The sequence below is a fragment of the Cariama cristata genome, unplaced genomic scaffold, assembly GCF_000690535.1.
Source record: "Cariama cristata isolate BGI_N322 unplaced genomic scaffold, ASM69053v1 scaffold8444, whole genome shotgun sequence".
Classification (NCBI taxonomy): Eukaryota; Metazoa; Chordata; class Aves; order Cariamiformes; family Cariamidae; genus Cariama; species Cariama cristata.
This window is the reverse complement of record NW_009612338.1, coordinates 1-19,898: the sequence shown is the minus strand read 5'-3', so window position 1 is coordinate 19,898 and position 19,898 is coordinate 1. Positions and strand designations below refer to the sequence as shown.

The 19,898-nt window shown below is 43.8% G+C and overlaps 1 protein-coding gene across 1 annotated transcript in view; it reads right to left on the bottom strand.

Annotated features, from left to right (window-relative positions):
* Window positions 1–17,965, bottom strand: part of MYO5B (myosin VB) — a gene marked incomplete at its 5' end in the record, with an annotated part of 59,881 nt that extends 41,916 nt beyond the window's left edge. The window contains 5 exons of the mRNA XM_009698577.1: window positions 2,304–2,543; window positions 4,840–4,996; window positions 7,629–7,840; window positions 9,000–9,111; window positions 17,879–17,965. Of these exons, the coding sequence (XP_009696879.1) occupies window positions 2,304–2,543; window positions 4,840–4,996; window positions 7,629–7,840; window positions 9,000–9,111; window positions 17,879–17,965 (808 nt within the window). The remainder of the gene's footprint in view (window positions 1–2,303; window positions 2,544–4,839; window positions 4,997–7,628; window positions 7,841–8,999; window positions 9,112–17,878) is intronic.
* Between the last annotated feature and the right edge of the window lie 1,933 nt (window positions 17,966–19,898).

The following is a 19,898-nucleotide window of genomic DNA, read 5'->3' as shown; positions in this document are numbered from 1 at the left end:
AAGAAAGTGGTCCAATGTGGATAGAAAAAAGCGGTCCTGTGCAGCAAAACAGATTTAAACCTCTCTTGTGTGTGCAAAAAAATCCCTCACTTGATTTAGGAACGGAATTAAATAGGCCCAGTTATGGAAGCTAGAGCATATGAGCTGAGGCTGACATACAAGAACAGGTTTTAATGTTTTCAAAGAAAGTTCTTCTCTTCCTCGGGGGCACACGGAGTATTGCATCTCTATTCACGCATGAGCTAAAGCAGCAGAAATAGAAACGTTTTTCTTCCACGGCTAGTCAGAAAACGATACAACTGCAGCTCTCCAGGTTACCCGCAATTAGGGTTGGGTTTTTTTTTTACGAAGAAGTTAATTGGCATTTTGAAAGGTCATGTTTATAGATTAGCAAGGACTAAAATCAAGATACTTCAGGGAAACACTGCTGCCAGAAAAATATCCAGTGCACCGAAAAGAAAGTCTGCTGGAACGGTGCTCATTAGCACTTCCGAAGCATCGCGGGGAAACCTGTCTGTCCTGAAACGACCATTAGAAATTAGCTCACCGGACAGACGACCACGAATAACACAGAGCAGCAATTCTTTCCTGCAAAAGTTACAGAAAGCATCAAAGTAACTCTTTCAAGATGATCTGCGCAGAGATCGAGGGAGATCAAACCCAGCTCCAGCTCATTCTTTCTGCCTATTTAAAAGCTCTCCATGGCTCCTTCCCTAAAGTAGACCTTTCTGCTGCGTTCATAATCCATAATCTGCAACAGAAAACCAACATTAACCAAATTTTTCTGGATTGTTCCACCACCATTTCCAGTAAATGGCAAGGAATTAGGCGGGGGGGGAAGAAAAAAAAATTAAAATGAATACTGCTGCTCCACTGCCAGGTCCAGCAGCTCCGCAGACCTAACACAGACGTTCACGCTCACTGCACAAGTTCAGCCCAAATATGTGGACCTGAAATGACTCGTCCTAATTAATTCCACCAAATACCCTCCAGATGACGGGTCCTATCAAACAGGCTCCTGACATATAAATATATAGAAAACCTTATGTCTAAGGTTTTCCGTTCCTCAGCTATGGTTTGTCTGCAAAAATCTAAGTACGCAAGCAAGCATTTTAAAATTAAACACCGCAGTTTAAAAGTCAGCTTCTACTGCGGTGCATGCTTTGCAGCCAATTAATACAGCAATGAAAGCGGCCAGCAGTAATGCAAATCCCTGGGTGTCTTGACTCTGCAGTATCCGAGCCAACGCAGAGTCATTGCTCATCATCTTCATCGCAGGACCTCACGTGTCATACAGGGATGGGAGAGATTTAAGGCGGCGAGGAAACCGCGTGTGATGTATAAGGGTCCCTGACAACATCCCAAACAGAATGAGAAACTGCAATTACTAGTAACTGGTACTACAAATAAGGAGGTGTCCTGACTTACAGAGAATGTTCCTCCTGTGTGTAAAAAGGTTGTTTAAGGATATAGGTGGATATGAATTTCCCCGTTGATATTAGCGGGTGCAACTGGGTCCCACTCAGCATTTCTTACCCTCACCCCTGAAGGCCCTGTACAGCAACTGGGAAGCAACGTCTCCTAAGTGTGTAATCAAACTCTTATTCTGCTGCTCATTAATGACAAGTGGCAATTGATGAAGACCTCTCCGTGATCAAGTTGTCACAGCGAGACCTTCAAGCGATCCACACAGGCATCTATCACTTAACATTGCGACGTCTCACCCGTCAGGGCTCTTGCTTCTGAACAGCTGTAATATCCAGGAACACAATCATGCTCAAAGTACTTTGCAAAGTGAGTATTTACTCAATTTACTGTTTTCCTTCCAGGTGGTGTCAAAACACACACGGTTCAGTACGACAAACCGGGGCAGACACTCTGCGTCCTCAGTGCTTGCAAAGCAGAAAGCGTAATGGAACAATCCAGCCCAAAGCCTGTTTGACACAGGGATCTCACGTGGAGCTGGCCTGGGTTTTCAAGCAACAGCTTTCAAAATCACCGTTTTATCGTCCTCCTTTTAAGTCCTTCTAGGCAGTTCTCGCAACAATTACAATGCAGCTTTTGCAGCTTACCAAGCGAGCTCTTCAGACAGCAAGGTAGAGACCCAAGACGCAAGTGCATCTGCACTTCCACGGTGGGGGCCCACCCTTACAAGTCTCCGGTCATCAGTAGCAGAAGGCTGCTACCACCAGGACATCCTTCCCAGACATCATGGAAAGATAAAATCCTTCCTAGGACGGACAACAGAAGAGAGGCAAAGCAGAAGCAGGACCACACTTGTCCCAGCACAGCTCAGGACCTACCTGCTCATCAATCTTCCTTTGAAGCTGGACCACCTTGTTCTCCATGCCAATGTTGAGCTTCTTCAAGTGCTGTGCTGAGCGGGCCTCAATCTTCAATGCCTTCAGCTCCTGCCTGGCCTTCATGCGTCGGTAGTAGCACTGCAGGACAATGGTAGCACCCCTGACCCGGCGGAAGCGAGTGCGGGCCAGCCAGCCACGGGCGTATTTCTGGAGGATGGTGGCTTTGTGCTCCGCAAGGATCTACAAAAGATAGGCAGAAACGGGACAATCAAGGGAGAAAAGTCACCTGTAAAGGTAGCAGCAGCCATGGTTTGGCTGCAACACGGCACTCAACACTTCCCAACCTGCCTTCGAAAGGGCTTCTCCTCCAAACAGGAGTGTCCCAGTAGGTGCAGGGGGTTATGGCTGGAGATGGAGGCTGTTATTTTGCATCCTCTTTCACAGACGGGAAAGGGTACTTCAATCCCCTTTCCTGGGGGGTTTCTCCAGTCCCTGTGCTCAGCTGATGAAGGCAGGACATACCTAGCCCTCTCTTAGGAGCTATTGCCCCTCTCTCTAAAACAAGTCAAGACCTGCTTGGCCAGTGAAACGAGGGGATATGATCCCAGCTGGTGAGTGGAGGACTCAATGGGGACAGGGAACATCTGGGCTCAAGTGAGACTTCATGGTCCATCGGTATAGAACTCGGATCCACAAGATCCACAGCTAGCAGAATAAATAGCCCTTAACAGACACACCGACACTTGGCAATAAACTTACTGTCCCTTCAGCATCAGATATAACTCACAGGTAAACAGGTTTGTAGATTTTTTTTTTTTCTTCTGTGTTCCACCCCTGCATTATGATAATTCATACTGCAGATAAATGCTGTTCTGGTGGGATTTCTTAGCATGTCGATAACCTTCAAATAAAACCCTGGAGTCCTTTCACTACAGTCTGCAGCCAGTTCGCTTGCACGATTCAATTTCTAGAAACTTCTATCTGGTTTGGTGAAACTTCTGGCACTTTTGCACTGAATTTCTCCCCAAAAATTTACAGCAATCTTTTCAAGTAGGTGGCAGTTCAATTCCTTCCTCAACAACTGAAGGCTAACATATTCAAGATAAAACTGGCATGTTGTTAATAACTTTCTTACGTTGATCTATGCTGCAGTACTATGAGGAAAGAAGTATCAGGAGAATCTAAAGATTACAAGACACTTTGCTGTTATTAGTTTGGGATAAGTCGTCTCAGAAAAGGTACCATTTCAGCTTCTCTTACAGATCTTTTGTTTCACCCTAAGGCTTTCTTTGCACTTGCAAAGTTTAATTCAGAATAAAGGGATTGTGTGAATTTAGGATGCAGGAGAAGTGACTCTGAAATGAGCCTTATATGTTTCCAGCCTTGGCATACTTAACAGATGGAGAAAGCCGGGGGTGCTCCAAAGAGCTAGAAGAAACCCTACGGCATTGCCTTGGGGACCTATTCCAGCCTTACAGCAAACTCTCGGTGGGCACTGGGCATGCCCTGACCCCAACGGAGCATCACCTGCAGCCCTGCATCTCCTGCTGAGCATGCACTTGAACTGATACCTGCACCTAACACCTATATTCAGGTGCTCCAGAAATTAAGGATGTTCAGATTTGAGAGGCCTGACGTTTAGCTGACTTCTACACCTTGTGAAGATTTTGGGTTGCCTTGAATCTCAGAAAGTTTAAATGCTGGACCAGCTGCCCTCCCTGCAGAGGCTTCCGATTTAAAAAACAGATGCTGAAAAAGCAGTGGCAGCACAAATTCCTGATCACCAGCATCCAGCTGCTCTGTTTTGGAGGACATCCCTGATCTCTCTTGGGAGGTCACCAGGTGTCCAGGTAACCTCCATCACCTCTAGGAGCAGGCTCTCCCCTTCTGGGTCATTGTGCCTCTGACCTCAAGTATCCTTGTGACCACAATTAGGCATAAATTTAGGTGACTACCAAAGTAAGGCTGGATCTGAGGAGTGGACAGGAGATTCCCCAAAACTGTTCTCAGTTTCCTGACAGACGATTTCTCACTTGCTGTCACCAAACTTTTACTTCCTTGCTTTTGGCTCCTGGTTTAACACAGAAAGCTAATGGAGAGAATTAATTAAAGAGGGATTTATATAAATAAATGACTTGATGCCTTCCATGACAGACCCTACTGGTCTACCTACCATACTGGAAACGGCACCTGCAGCACAGCTCAGATACCAATTTGGTTTGCCAGAGAGGGTTTTGCAGAGTATGGGTTAGATCAAATGACATTTCCAGATTTCCACAACGCCTTCCGGCATCTGAATGACTAACTTCATTTAGCTGCGCCGCTGAGATGCTGCTGCCAAAATCATTTCTGCTTGCACAGCTTTAAGTGGCAATGCTTGCTGTCACCGTCTGCTCTCCAGAAACACCAGAGGCTGTCGGCTTTGTAAAACATCAAAATGGCCACAATAAATACATCATCGTGCTACGTCAGCGGAGGTAAATATAAAGGCTCTTCCTACTCTTTTCTAATGCAAAAACACTCTGGGGAGTCATACCTTGTGATAAATTCTCCTGACAAACATGCCCCGAGCAAAAGCCTGAATGGTGATGGTTGCATTGCGGACCCTCTGGAAAGCTTGGAGGATCCGCAGCATTCGGTACTGCTTTTGGAAGATGATGGCAGCTCTCGTCCTCCTCAGGTGCTCAGCAAGTCTGCAAAGCACAGCAAAAACGTTAGCAGGAAAACTAAACTCCCCTTCTTTCCGTCGTAATAAGTTTTAAACCGGACAGGGAGAAAAACCTTTTGTCCAAAAGTAGCTTGATGGTATTCAAGAAAGACCATCCCAGCAGTAGGGCTAAGAAAAGAGCAGCTGATAGCACGTCTCCATTAGAATAATGGGAACACGTACACAATCGGACAGCGCCCATGGCACCCAGAAGCACTGGAACCAGAAATCAACACACCTCATTATTCCTAAACAGCATTAAAACCAAATATTTTCCAGGTTTTCCCTTGATTTGAACTCTCTGCCTTACATACTTGAGCCAAACAACAACCAGGTTGGCTCCATCACTTCCCCAACTATAAAAAGCAAGCGTCGCATGGGTTATCTACCGACTCAGGGAAAACGGCAGCAAATTGATTTGACATTTAAACCGGTGTGCACTGGTTTGGCAACATTCACGAGTACAGCCTCAAGCAATTCACAGACAGTAAATAATGAGGGATGTGGTCAACTCCGTGTCATGTTGCTCCCATTCTCCAACTGAATTCCTGTTCAATTTGCTGTTACACAGGTTAATAAATGCCCATAAAATCTCCATTAAATTTGATAATTAGCGTGCTTTGCTGAATTTATGATTTGTTTATTGCTTTCAACATGAAGCATTATATTGATATTTGAGCCACTTCTTTATTTCGTGAAAAGCTTATCAAAACTAAAAGAGCCATATCGGATTGGTTTATGTATTCTCTTTGTCAAGGCCAACGGTTTCTCATTAGGACCCACTGAACCAGAGCTTACTAAAGAGGACAAGGGATGGTCCGTTTCCAAAAAGAGGAGAAAGCAGATACTCAGATGACATCCATCCCTGTGAAACCTGCACAAAGAGGTGAACTGAGAAATCACGTTGAAGAAACACTGCAGCGGGTGGTTTCGGCACATCTGCTTCCAGCTTCTCTTTTAGCTCATACCCCGTCACTTTGCCATCACCAGGGATTCCTCCTTCCCTCCTTAGAGGGATGGTTGGTTGATAAAAACTCAAATATAGAGTCCAAGTCTGCAGGTGTGCATGGAGAGCCCACCAGAGAGGCTAAAGTTAATCACCAACTCTCCCTTTTTCTTCACCTTCCTCTTATTGCTTAGCTCTCATTTGCCTTATCTTCAAGTGAGCTGTAAGACTGCTGAGAGGGACCTGCAGCCACAAACGGAGAGAAGTACCTGGACTTCCCAGGAGAAGGAAAATCTATGCTCAGTTTTAAATAAAAGCCACCAAACTGCCCAGCTTTGCTTATTTGAGTCCTTCTCAGCCTCGGATTCTCCACGATGCCGACCCCTTTCACAAGCACAAATCATACCACAAATTCAGTTTGCATCTCTGATGTTCTTCCAAAATACAGTATGATTTAGAGGAAATCCTTGGAAGGAACATGAGGCTTTAGTTGCTTCAATAATTGATGGAAATCGACATTCGTCCAGCAATCAGGAGTGAAGAAGCGACTGGGCAGGAGCCTTGTAGCATACAGGCGGCATCTCGTGTCGCGCAACTACAAGCAGAGTTAATTGGGCTGCGGATTAGGTAGCAGCACTTCTGACAAGCAGATGCTCAATCAGAACCAGGGAGAACATTGCTGCTCAAAACCAAACATTGCGAACACACCACAGCTTCTCTAAGCAGAAAACAAGAAGGGAAACAAAGCTGAAAGAACCCAACTCTACTCCTTGTTCCTATCTGCAAAGTGCCTGAAGCCAGTTTGGCTAAATGCAGGAGAGTGGCAGCGTTTGACATGAATAAGAAGCCCAAGATGCAAGGCGACCTGTGTTTTGGGATGCTATTACATTCTTTTACTCCTCCCTCACGCCCACTCCACATCTGCCACCAGTAAAGCCTGCTCTCCAGTGGAGCCTTATCTACAGAAATCCCAGCAAGCCACGGACACGAGGAAGCTTGAGGTTCCTGCACATGGAGAGTTAAACGTTGCGCTCTATTATTCTGTCCTGTAAATAGCCCTATCGCCAGTGATTTGGAGTGATTTTTCTCATTACAAAAGACACAGAAAATCAATTCTAAGAATTCCCTTTAGATACCAAGGAGGCTCAAACCTGCTCCCTGCAGAAGAGGAGCACACACCAACTAGCAAAGTGCTCACTGATGGATCCAAACACCCTTTGGCGGAGGTAGTCCCATAAAAATACTAGTTTGGTGAAACACTTTCACCTAAATATCTCAGAGTACTTTAGTCATCTGATTATAACCTAGCTGCCTATGTTGTAACTCTGGCCCAGCAGCTAGAAATTAAATTAATAGAGATATGAAACCAGTTTGAGGCAAAGAACTTTGATATCTTCCCTCTGAATAAAGCTGGAAAGAGGTGCGAGGAATGAGCCCTGACTTTAGCACAGAAACTTTCACCATAGCGAAAGTACCTATGTGCATAATATGGGTCTTGTTTTCACGAGGCTGAAAGGCAACACCCCATACACAGCATTTTCAATGTTTCTCATACGAAACCCCCAAGTTTAAGGTCTACAAGATGGAACAGATTGAAAATGCAAGTCCCCAAAAGTGTTTTTCTACTTGACCTCCCAGCTAGCCCTTCCTCGGAGGGTTTCCTAGGACCCACCTCCGCGCCAGATGCCCACGCGTGTAGCGTTGGATGACGATTGCAGCTTGTCTCAGCCTTTTGTACTTGACCTTCTGCAGCCAGCCTCGCACCGTCTTCTGAATCATGATTGTGGCAGCTCTGAACTTATCCGCTCGCAGTTTCTCCAGATATGCCACCTGGCCTGCACGGAAAAAGATCTTGGTACGTCCAAACTGGAACTTGTCTGGATCCTTTTCAAAAGCATAAAGGAAACTACATTTAATTAAGGCAAACATATTTATTTTTTCAGTCTATGTTGCTCAGTAGATACAGATTTAAAAAAAAAAACAACACTTTGAGTTAAATTTATCAGCTCACATATCTTCATAATTGGGTGATGAAGAATTACTAGATTTCAAACTACTTGAGCGTCTATACATCCATTGAGGAATGCAACATTAGGATTCAGTCTTAAATTCCATATATTTACACAAATTTTGAAGGGGGGGGGGTGGTTTGGTTTTGGTTTTTTAAGTTAATAGAGCAATGCAACGCCAGAGGACTTCAAGAAAAGATTTCTTTCTCAAAGGCTTGTACCTCCAAAATCATACATGTGCTGCAAATGGCTCTGCAGTTAAGGGAAACACTTAGTGTCTAAGCAGAATGGCTTTCGCAGAGAGGAACTGAGTAAATTCCTCAAAATCCCACGAGGAAAAGAGAGATCAAAAATTAAAACCTGGCTAAGGCGCTGCGTGCATTCTGGGCTGCTCAACGGCAAGACAACAGGAAGAAACCTTTGCGTGCACATTTGTGATTTAAAAATAACGCACATGAGTCTTAGTAGTAAGGTTTTGGTGAGGAGAGATGACAAAGACTTGTTATTTGCTTAAAGGAAAAAGTCCCAAGCTATGGGATGCTTTTTCTACATATTAGTGGCCACTAAAAGTCTCCCACACATCAAGATAGGGCAATTCATGGCATTTTTCTCTTACTCGTTTGTGCAAAGATACATTTAATGATTGACTAAAGTTCATGATGTTGTCCAAAGCTGGACCTCTAAAATGTGCTCCAGCGATGGCTAGCCAAAACCAGGACGAGAGGTTGGGGGGATGTCTTTTCTAAACATGGCCAGTTGTTCATGTACAGCCACTGACAGCAAACTCTGGACTTTACCAGCACTGAAACGGTATGTTCAGCTCAACTGCAATCAAAAGAACTCATGTCACGCTTGCTCTCGCTACCTCTTTGCGAGGTTATCTCATTTCAGAAAAAGCCCCAGGCTATCTAGGCTGAAGAAACACCTGCACGAGCAGCAGATGAAGTAGGAGTAAGAAGAACAATTCAAATCATATCAAAGCCATGAGCTTCCGTGTCGTAAAAATCATTGCCAAAGATTTGGTCCCAGCTCACCTTAATGAGGTCTTCCAACAAGGTCTGACAGATCTGCTTCTTGTCGTTCTTAGAGAGGTCTCTCTTTTTCATAAGAACACGATACCTATTGAAAAAGTCATGGTAGGACCACCTGAAAGCAAAGGATATACAGGATTAGTCTGCATGCTGGGCATGATTTCCTTAAAATAAAGCGTTTGGAGTCATAGATGAATTAAATACGAATCTCGTATACCGGGGGATCTCTCACCACTACCCTCAGCATGGATCGAAGCCACCTGAAAGAAGTTAGGTCACCCCAAACCTGACCCCCAGTCTCAGCCCTCCCCTGCCACTGAGTGACCTTCTCAGTGCATTTGTAGCCTGGAACAGAAAGGTCATGGATCACCTTGTTTTCGCTCTTCCCAAGTTGCTTCCCAACTGCTGCATTTTACCAGTCAAATGCAACAACGCTCTTTCCTTTGGAAAGGATATGCTAATTTTGAAAAGATCATGGATCTCCTGACTTGGCCAAAAAAAATATTTTAAAACGTAATCTTGATAAGATGATACAGAATGAATCAAATAGAAACTTTGCTTTGCTTTTCCAAACTCTGCTGAATATTAATTTGAATCAATTAATTTACTAATCGCTCCACGTTGAGGTCTGTGGTTGAGATCCTTAAAACAAACACAAAATCTTTGGACTCTGAAAAGACGAAGCAGCCACTTGGAAGATGTCTCACTGTCACCAGCAGTGAAGTTTCCAAACACACAACGCTAATTGCAAGAACTGGAGTATTGTATCTTACTGCTAGGAAACATCATCTCCTGCCATCGCTGTTAGATGCAGAGTCTGCAGACTGGATCCTGAAATTGGTTCAGCATCTGCCAAGTCTCAGCCTTCTCCAAATTAACACAGTGAGTTATGGACCCCTCAAAACCCGAGTTTTTAATTAAAACATCAGGCATTTTCAGCATTGCCAAGTACGGCCATCGTTATTTCAAAAAAATACGCATAACAAATGTCAAAGGAAGATGAGAGAGAATTGATTTCTGCCCTCACTCAAAGGTATCTGTGAGCCTGATCCTCACCCACATGGACGTTCTGGCAGCCAAGATGAGAATACGCTGTATGAACAGCAGCCATACAGAAACATCTCCTCCTCTGCCCAGCAGCCCCATGCATGCCTTTATTTTTGTGTTATTACACTCAATTCTTCCTATTTTTCCTCTTCCAGAGATTAACAGAGCCGGGGGGGAAGAAAGGCAAAATAAATTGCAAAGGGCCAGAGTGATGCTTGTGATGGGTCCTTACGCTTGGCTAGCTTGCAGTGATGGGGCTGGGTGAGACATCACAGCACCTGAGCATTTGCCATGTTCGAAACTGCCGTCTCTATAAAATACTTCATAGAACAGAATAATTCAGTTGGAAGGGACCTGCAACGATCATCTAGTCCAACCACCGATATAATCTCTAATGAAACTTCCTGAAGGCTGGAAGCTGGGATATTTGGTTAAGATAGGCATACCAGAAATATAACGCTTATTTCAAAATACATGACCAGGACAGTTTCACATCACTTCCAAAAATGCAGCAGGGGAGGAAAGTCAGTTTGATTTAAAAGCAATACCCTAATTAAAAAAGCATAGTAGAAGCAAATGTTTACAAAGAGAACGAAAGAAGAAAAAGCAAAAAAAAAAAAAAACAATAAATGAACTGCTAAGGATTGGGAAGTGCTACGCAATTCCTGCATGGACACGTTGCACCCAGGACATCATTTGCAAAGAATATGGGAATGGCAAAAACTCGAGAGAGTCCTTAGCATTGCAGTTGAAGCAACAGGTAAGATGGAGGGCTCCTGGAGACAGAAGCACGAAGGAAATTGTGATAAGAGGATTTCGATTGCTCAGAGTAGCACTGGAGTAGCCACATTTAGTGATGCTTTCATCCCTGTCTACATGGGCTAGCCCTGAGGCTGGACAGCCAAGGCTACCCAGCCTCAAATAACCAAAAGCATTAGATTATCACTAAAAATAAAAAAAAAATTACCTGCTACGGGTGCTACAGGGAGCTCTCTCTGGGGTGAGGTACAGCAAAACTGAACACAAAGATTATGCCAGACTTTTTTTTAGAGTTTAAGCTTAAATCTGCTTTCCTTTTGCTTTATAATTACATTTCCCATTTTGTACCCGCATCTTAATCCTTTTGCTTTGTGCAAATAAAACCCATTTTCATTTTAAGCACATCTGAGGCTTACACAGCTCCAAATCAAACCCGATAGGAGAAGCAGAACACGCAGAGCCCGAGGCACGCAGCCAAGCGTGCGATGCTGGAGATCTCCTGCCTGGCTCAGGTATTACTAAAGCCAGGGAGAGCTCGAGGGGATGAGAAAAGAGAAGGAGGGAGTATTCCCATTAACCTGCCAGAGTCAGTTTAGGAGCTGATATTATTTCAATGCTGCTATTCGGAGGAAGAAATCATCCTCCTCCGGCAAAGAGCAGATGGCGAAGAGGCGACACGCGTAACTGCGGGCACAGGTCCAAGCTGGGCAGAAAGCAGCAAAATCCATCATCTTCCTGCACCAAGACAGAGATGGAGATCCCACAGCTGCTATCAAACCAGAGTCAGACACCTGCAAAAATTCCTTAAAAATAAATCAGAAGTCACTACATAGAGGGTTTTTCTTCAGAGCCTGCTGCTTTCATTTCCCAAGGTGGTAAAAACGGATTTTCCGCTTCTTTCCATTTGAGTCCATCCTTACTATAACTAACTCACTTTTTAGGGGTAGGTCTCACATGAGACATTGGAAGCGGCAGGGAATACGCTCACTGATTGCCGTCGGGGTGTTTTGCTGGGCTGGTGGCACGCGTAGTCCTCTATCCACATCTCCCAGAGGTTTCACAGCCAAACGCTGCAACTCCCCGGCGCAACATCGCTTCACCCCGGCTGCAGCGAGGCTGCTCTCACCAATCCTTGCTGATTTAGCAAGAGATAACAGTCCTGAGATCACACTGCTTTTATTGTTGTCCACAGAATAACAAGACAAAAAGCTCTGCCATGCCGGGGCTCAGCCAGTCCATCAGGAATTTCACCGGAATATTTGCAGTCCCAGTTCACAAGCAAAAGAAAGTTGCAGGGGTTCATAGGTGCTGTTACAGGATCCCCACTCAGAGAAAGGAACAATTGAAACACTCCTGGTTAAACCACTTCAGATTCAAAGCAGTATAAAATTACCTGACAACTATGTGCTTCGAGAGAAACAAACATTATTCCCCTGACTCTACAAGGGAGCTCTCTCTGGTGCAGAAATACTGAAGCTGAAGGCTTTGATGCACACACACTTTTTTTTTTTTATTCTTCTGCACACGTCTTTTTTTCAGGTTCAACATCTGCATCTTCAGCAGAGAAAAGGGAAAAAGAGAAAACTTTATTTCCCTCCTACTAGACCACAAAGCAATTCCCAACACAAGACAAAAGCCGTGCCGTGTTACCTTAGCAGGTCCGTTAGCTTAGCAGGTCAGGAGAGATTATGGGAAGGTGATACCTCAGTTCAACTCGTTGACGAGTTTTAAATTAAAAACTAGATCTTGGGTTTTTAGGATACTGTCACACAACACACAGCACGGCCAGGCCTCATTGCTAGGAGCTGGAAACATCCAAGGGCCACTAAATAAATATAATTCCTTGTAATTATCAATTTATATGAGGTCCAAGCAGGTGGTGTGGGCAAAGAGCTGTAACCAGGAGGATCTTTGTATCTGTACAACTGAGAAGGAGGAAGAACAAGGCATGAAGGACTGGACAGATACTAAATTTCCTCAAGGAAAAAAAAAAATAAAAAATAATCTCAGGGCTGAGATCAAGCACAACCAACCTCAAATATCAAAATTTTGCTTTGAAGTCAGCACAGGTCACTAAAGGGAAGAGGCAGTAACAGCAATGGAAGGATACAGGGAAACAACTTATGTCTGGAAGAAAAAAACCACCACCACCCTTGGTGCAGCAAGGAGGATGCTCAAGGGCTGGGCCAGGAGCAGGAGACTTGGTCAACCCACCAATTTCTTTGTCGGCTACAGGAATTAGACAGAGGGAATAAGCCGTAACACACCCCACAAATTAAGTCTTGTATCTGTGGTTTAAAGAACAAGATTTGGATGCTTTACGCAAAGCTACATCCAGGTGCAATGCCCAAAATAGCGAGGCTATGAATCCAAGAGCAGCCCTCGTGCTGCAGAGTCAGCTGGATTTATTACAGCCTCGCTATTAAAGGGAGGGCTTGGGTAAGAAACTGGGGGTGAAATCCTGACTCCTAAGGAAGTCCCTGAAAAGCATCTCTCCCAGTAGTCAGCAATTGCCCAAAATATCTCCAAATTCTTGTTTTAGGGTCATTACAGCAATGTTATTTCAGCGGCACTGAAGGAAGAGCTGAAAGGAGTAGAGTAAGACCTTGAAGCTTTTATGACTTGACCATAACATGGTTTATTTCAGTGGCCTAAAGTACCTGAATGCAAAATCATTCCGTTAAGGGTAAATCAATTTATTGCCCCCCATCACTCAATGCCATCCCAGTGACTGTGTGCTGAGCAAACCCGACTCTGTGTAAGAAATCCTGCCAGCACCACGTGGTACCGTCCCTGAATGTTTTAAGCAGTAAGGAACTGGATTATATTGATCATTCTATAGGAGTCGAAGTCTGTTTGAGGGCACACAGGTTGAATATCTGAGCCAAGATTTGACCTGAAATTATTTTAGAAACTGCAGTTTAGGGAGAAAATTTCTCTTGCCTTGTTTACTGCAGCGGAACAGATTTGCCTTTCAATTAGCTCTAAAACATGCAGGCTGGCATGGCTTGAAATTATCTGGAATATATTCAAAGAGCAGAATAAGGGGAAAAAAAAAAACCTGTTTTACTAATTACACCTTTGTGGGAGTGCGCAAACAGAACTAGCCAAGATTTGACCTGAAATTATTTTAGAAACTGCAGTTTAGGGAGAAAATTTCTCTTGCCTTGTTTACTGCAGCGGAACAGATTTGCCTTTCAATTAGCTCTAAAACATGCAGGCTGGCATGGCTTGAAATTATCTGGAATATATTCAAAGAGCAGAATAAGGGGAAAAAAAAAAACTCTGTTTACATATTACACCTTTGTTGGGAGTGCGCAAACAGAACTGCTGGTAGCCAAAGTAATTTATAGATTTTGTTTCCCTGAAATGACTGCAAAACAGCTAAAGGCATGTTATTTAAAGAAAAAAAAAAAAAAGATTTTACATCCAAGGATGCCCCTGATACATTTCAATTATGAATGTTTAATGTTTATAGACTTTAGCAGCTGTGATTTCATACCGAATTGATACAAAGATGCTGCATCTGACAGTCAGCTCCGGTGACCAGAGGAAGCAGCCAAATGCCAAGAATACTTAAACAATAAATTTCATACATAACAGCTACAATAAGAGTATTTGGAGAGACTGCAACGACAACGTTATTCAGAGTGATGGCATGGTAGGAGACTGTCCTTGTACCACTGACTGGAAACCACCAGAACTAGCAGGAAAAAAAATGTCGAGTTTTGATAAAACACAAGTTAAAAACTTGTTCTAAAGAGTATTTTGTTATTAATGGAGATCTGCATCAATTAATTCTCTATAGACTAATCTTTATGTAGCCAGTTTCTATAAAGAAGATGAATGGTTTTAGAGTACAGAGACATCGTCCATGCTTTACCCACGGAAGTTGATGACAGATTTACTATCTACACATCTAAGACAGTCCATTCATCACAGTCATTTATGTACATGCTAACAAATACATTTCTTAACTGCTGCGTAACATTTCAAACCAAATGATGCATTTTCAATTTACTAGAGATAGCGGCAGAGAGCAGCGTACCGTGGAAATGATAAAATAAAGCCAGGCGTACCCAAAGTGGGAAGCACGAGGCTTCAGTCTTTCAATGGGGATACATCATGACTTACATGGGTTGAAGAACACTAAAAATTATATTAAATTTTTTTTTCTTAAAGGAACCAGGTAAAAAAAAAAACATTCAAGCCTCAAAACATTCAATTCTTCAACCCATAAAGTAACCGTGATGGAGAAGTGTGAAATAACGGCAGAAGGTGGTTTTATCCAGAAATCTCTGACCCAAAGCCATATCACTCTCAGAAGTCACTCTTGTGACAGCATGTGGGAAAATATGCAATGTAAATACTGCAGGATGAAAATAAACATTTTCTCCTGTTTCTGTAATAAGACTTGTCTTGAGATAAAACATTTTGAAAATTCTCTGTTGCTCTAAAGATAAATTGCTTACACCCAAGTGAAGCAAAACTCACAAAGATTAAGTTTTCCGTTAAGTGCTTTAAATTTGTAGCCTTCACACGGGGTTTAAATTTAAAGCGCTCCTTTTTTGTTTTATCCTTAATCAACCATTATAATCCCACTTGTCTGAAAATACAAGGAAATACAGAGAAATAACCAATGCTTACTGTGATGAAAAGTGAGACACATCACATGGATGTAAAAATGCAGAAAGAACTAAAACATCTATCACATTTCCCACAAAACAAGATCCTGCGAAAGCAGCTTTTGCCAAGTCGGTTTATGAAGCCAATTCAAATACACAGATTATCCACAATCTTTCAACGATGTTGTCCAACTCCTGGGTCTGGATTTCCAAGACTGGAATTTGATGACCAAGGAGGGTGAAGAACTACCAGAACCCAAAGTAAGTATCTTACTTAGTGCAGAGCTGGTTCCTGTATACAATTATCTCCTAGAAACATTAAAATAAACAAAAATCTGTCCTTGAAGCATCCTAAACCCTGAACTGGTGACGGACAACTCTGAAAGGTTGAAATAGCTACTTGCACCCCTTTTTTTTCCTGAAGGAAGAACAAAAGCTGACAAGTTGCAGTGATGAGAAAAAGACCCCGTAAAGCACGCAAGCAGAGCTGAAAGCATCGCTTCCGAGTTTTTCAGGATGGAGTGGTCTTTGCATCAGTCAATTATTTGCTGTAAATAGATCTTGGCTGGTCTCCAGGTGCTGCAGTCGTTTCTCCCCTCTGTTCCCCCTCCTCAGTTACTAATTATACATCGATTTTAGTGCCATAGGGGTCTAAACTGCAGAGCTAAGTGAGCAGAGATGGAAAAATGCTACAAGTTTGTAGGAAAATTATGAACGGAGAGGAACAGGTTATCCCTGCAGCTATGCTAAGACCAGTAGCAAAACCCACGGACAACCCTCAAGTCAGAGCTCCCCAAACCTCCCCTGGGACCCACTGCAGCAGAGTCAGGAGCCTGGACTGCACTGGGGAGCATAAGTACTTGCTTAGTAAGCACAAAAATGCCTTTCTGTGGCCTCTTCCAAATGAAACCACAGCTGATTCACTGCTGTAGGGCTTTTACTGCAAGAGGACAGACAGATTTGGACCTGCAGATACTTTAACAAAGAAGATAACAAAAGAGCTGCCCCATGAGCTGGTTTTTAATTCTTAGCAGTGGCTTAGAGATCACATAATTTAGGAGCAACTGTTTATTAGTTACTTCCACAAATGCCTTGAAGACTTCAGAGATGGAAGCCAAAGGTGGTGGTGGGTCTTCTAACAGGGCCAGACCCCCACCAAGAGGACCCAAATCTCCGTTCACCTCTGCGCCACCGTCCCACGCTGGCAGCAGAGAGAAATTGGTTTCCATGAAACTTTTCTTCTTTTTCTTTTTTCGCCTTCCTAAGTAGTTGAGCTCAGCTGGCCAGGGAGATCCCCATCACCAGTTTTTACCTGTCCATGAAAGTCACTGGCCAACAGAGGTTAAATAAAGCAGAGCCACCTCATGTCAATGCGTAGAAGTTGCCATGAGAGGCCCTTTGCAGGAGATGAGAATAACTGGTAAGGCAGCACACTCCTCCCCAAAAACCGGGACAGGGAGCTTCTCATGGCGTTCAGCATCACGCTTAGCCGACTCTTCACTGAGCGTATTTATAACTCCTTTGTTCCACATAAAAAAGGCTGATGGCGATGCTGACATTAACACAAAGCTGCTTGGCACTAAAACGCAATTGATGCATTTTTAGAATTATTTGCCCTTGTCATCTTCAGAACTTATTTATAGTTTATGTGTTCTGATTTATTAGGCCCTAAAAACCCCTTTGGAATTTCGTATCGCAATCAGCAAGAGCCACACCACCCATAACCTTTTCTTTTTAAGATGCAAGAGTTTGAAGCCTAGTATGCTTTGGATGGCCGGTGTGAAAGTCTGTAATAATAATTTACAACCCTTATTTTCCTTCTCTGCAAGTATAATCAAAAAATTTGGGGCAGAAATGACTATTGCAGCAGGTGTCTGAAGACAGATCAGAAAAAAAAAAAAAAGGAAAGCGGACAGAGCAAGGAGCTTTTGTATGGGGAACTTCAGGCAAGCAGGGAAGAAGTCCTTTAAGGCAACACTTGCTTCCATGTAAGATGGGTGCAGAGGATACAGAGTTGTTATTTTGCCACTTGCTGTCCAGCTCTATATGGGAACAAAGCTGGATTCCTTTATCTGCCATGCACTGGCATTTTCAGAGATTTTACCACAGCAAATTACTTCTTAGGACCAAAACGAAAGCAGCAGCTGCAACGCTGGACACAACACAACACACCCTCCGGCAGCCTTGTTTTGCAGCTCATCGCTTGATAACGAATCTCTATGATTTAAGGAATCCAGGACCTAATGGGGGTTTTGCAAAATGAAAAAAAAAAAAAAGGGAAAAAAAATCATAAAAAGGGGAAAATCTATCCTGGATATAAACCCACCTAAATAAACCCTGTTTGTCCTGCAAACACTACTGTTTCCTTCTCCCCTCCTCGCCCCAGATCATGAACTCGCTGAGCAAAGCACACCGGCAGCACAACGCCACGCCAAATTTCCAATACGGTACCTGGACGGGAAGCCAGCTGCACTGATGCGGATGGTCTCCAGCACTCCACAAGCTCTCAGCTGCTGCACCGCTCTCTTCGGATCAAATCTGCAATTATATTTAGGATAGAGATTAACACAGTGAGAAGGAACCCACATCGTCAAGCCACCTGACAGTGACTTTTTTGAGGCCACGAACTAGCTTCTGATTTGTGGAAAAAAGCTCTGCTCTCATCATTAGTATAGGGGCTGAAGAAAACCATATATCTGTGGATAGCTTTTGCCCATAGCCATTTCCTTGCAAACCTCAGTATAACCACAAATCCCATGCCGTGCTTTGGGAACAGGCTGCACAGATGTCACACGTTTTTCTCTCCATGTCACAAAACATTGCGCTTTTCAAGTGCGACGGACCTTGCTATTGCCCTACTAATCAATGCCAAACGGTACTCTTGGGACAAGATGACAATCTGTTGCAATTAAGTCTCTACAGCCATAATCTACCCAGCTACGTAAAGCAACGCAATTACGATGAAGAAGAGAAGAGGCTACTCCACCACAAACTGCCTGATGAACCAGACAGTATTACTTTTGCAGCTATAAGGGCAACAACATATTTCCAGGGGAAAAAAAAAAATCAAATTCAACAACAAAATAAATCTGGCATATTAAATTCCATACCAAAATCGAGTAAGTAAAAGGTCCCATGGGTTTGCAGACTGTTAAGTTCACAAAGAACAGTGGTGCTCATGTGGTAGGCGTTATGTGGAAATCCAAGGTGTCTCTGCTCTCAGCTGTCTACCCCTTACCACTGGCATCTCATTTCCATCAGCAATTTGTGCCAAAAAACTTCGTGCCGACTTCCAGCTGAATACTTGGGCTGTGCCCTCTCTGGTTCCTGGCATGAACCCACTTTCAGATGGGTCCATCTTTCCAGGTACCAGTGTCCTCCATCGCTTCTCCTTCCTTCCACCCCGACACCAAATTCAGGAAGAGGTCCCAGCTCTTCAGCTCGAGACGCTGGACCCTGGAAGAACTTGTCGGATCAAGCTTGGACTCATATGATACAGATGTCCATAGTTGCGTCAGGTTTCCAGAACAAGGGTGAGGAAGAAAAGTTTCTCAGGTACCTGCTTGTCCCTTCCTGAAAGTCCAAAGTATTTACACCTCCAGGTCAAGGTTGCATGAATAATTCTGCCTGGCCTCTGCTGTGCAAAAGCAGCATAAGAAATAGCCTCCCGCTACTTTGTGCGTTTCTAAATTCCCTGGACCTGTCAAATCTATAGCAAGTTATTCACGACAACACCGCAAACACGATGCAGAGTGGAAAAATCAGTCTTGGCTGTCACCGGCTTCAAGGAAGAATCCACAAGGGTACAATTTCCATAACAATAAATAATAAACAAGCCTGGCAGATGGACGGGGAAGCTTCTAGTCCTGGAAGATCCCAGGGCAATCTATGTTGTAAACAAGGGGAACTTTCTGCAACACGGCCAAGCCCTGCTCAGTGGGGGTGAAATGCAGTAACCAGAGCGGCTGCAGTCATTTATCAGCACGGAAAGTCAGGACTCTCTCTACCAATAGCTCCAGCTACAGGCTGAGGCTGAAGTAAAGAGCTTAAAAGTGGGACAATACACGTTATTATGAACTCCTTTTCCTTGCCAGGGCAGGCAGAAGCACGGGGCAGGTTGCTCTTGGCCTGGAAACCCAAGTAAGAGATCACAAACCCTGCCTGAAACAGCCTTTGGAAGAAAAATTGTCAAAGGTACAAGCTGAAGTCAGGCATTTCCCTCGCACCTCGCTCTCTGAGGTTTTCTCCATGAGGGATCAACCTTGGACGCAGCTGCAGTCAGATGCAGCAAATACCACTGCGTGGTACCAACGCTTCCTCCAGGCTGGAAGTCTGACATCCCTCACCTCCCTGAGAAACAAACCTTAGGTTTGCACCAAGATGTAAAGTAGGAATGAGAGTCATTAGTAGGAATGGAGCAAAGTAGGAATGAGAGCAAGTAAGTACAGGCTGGATCGATGGGCCGAGACCA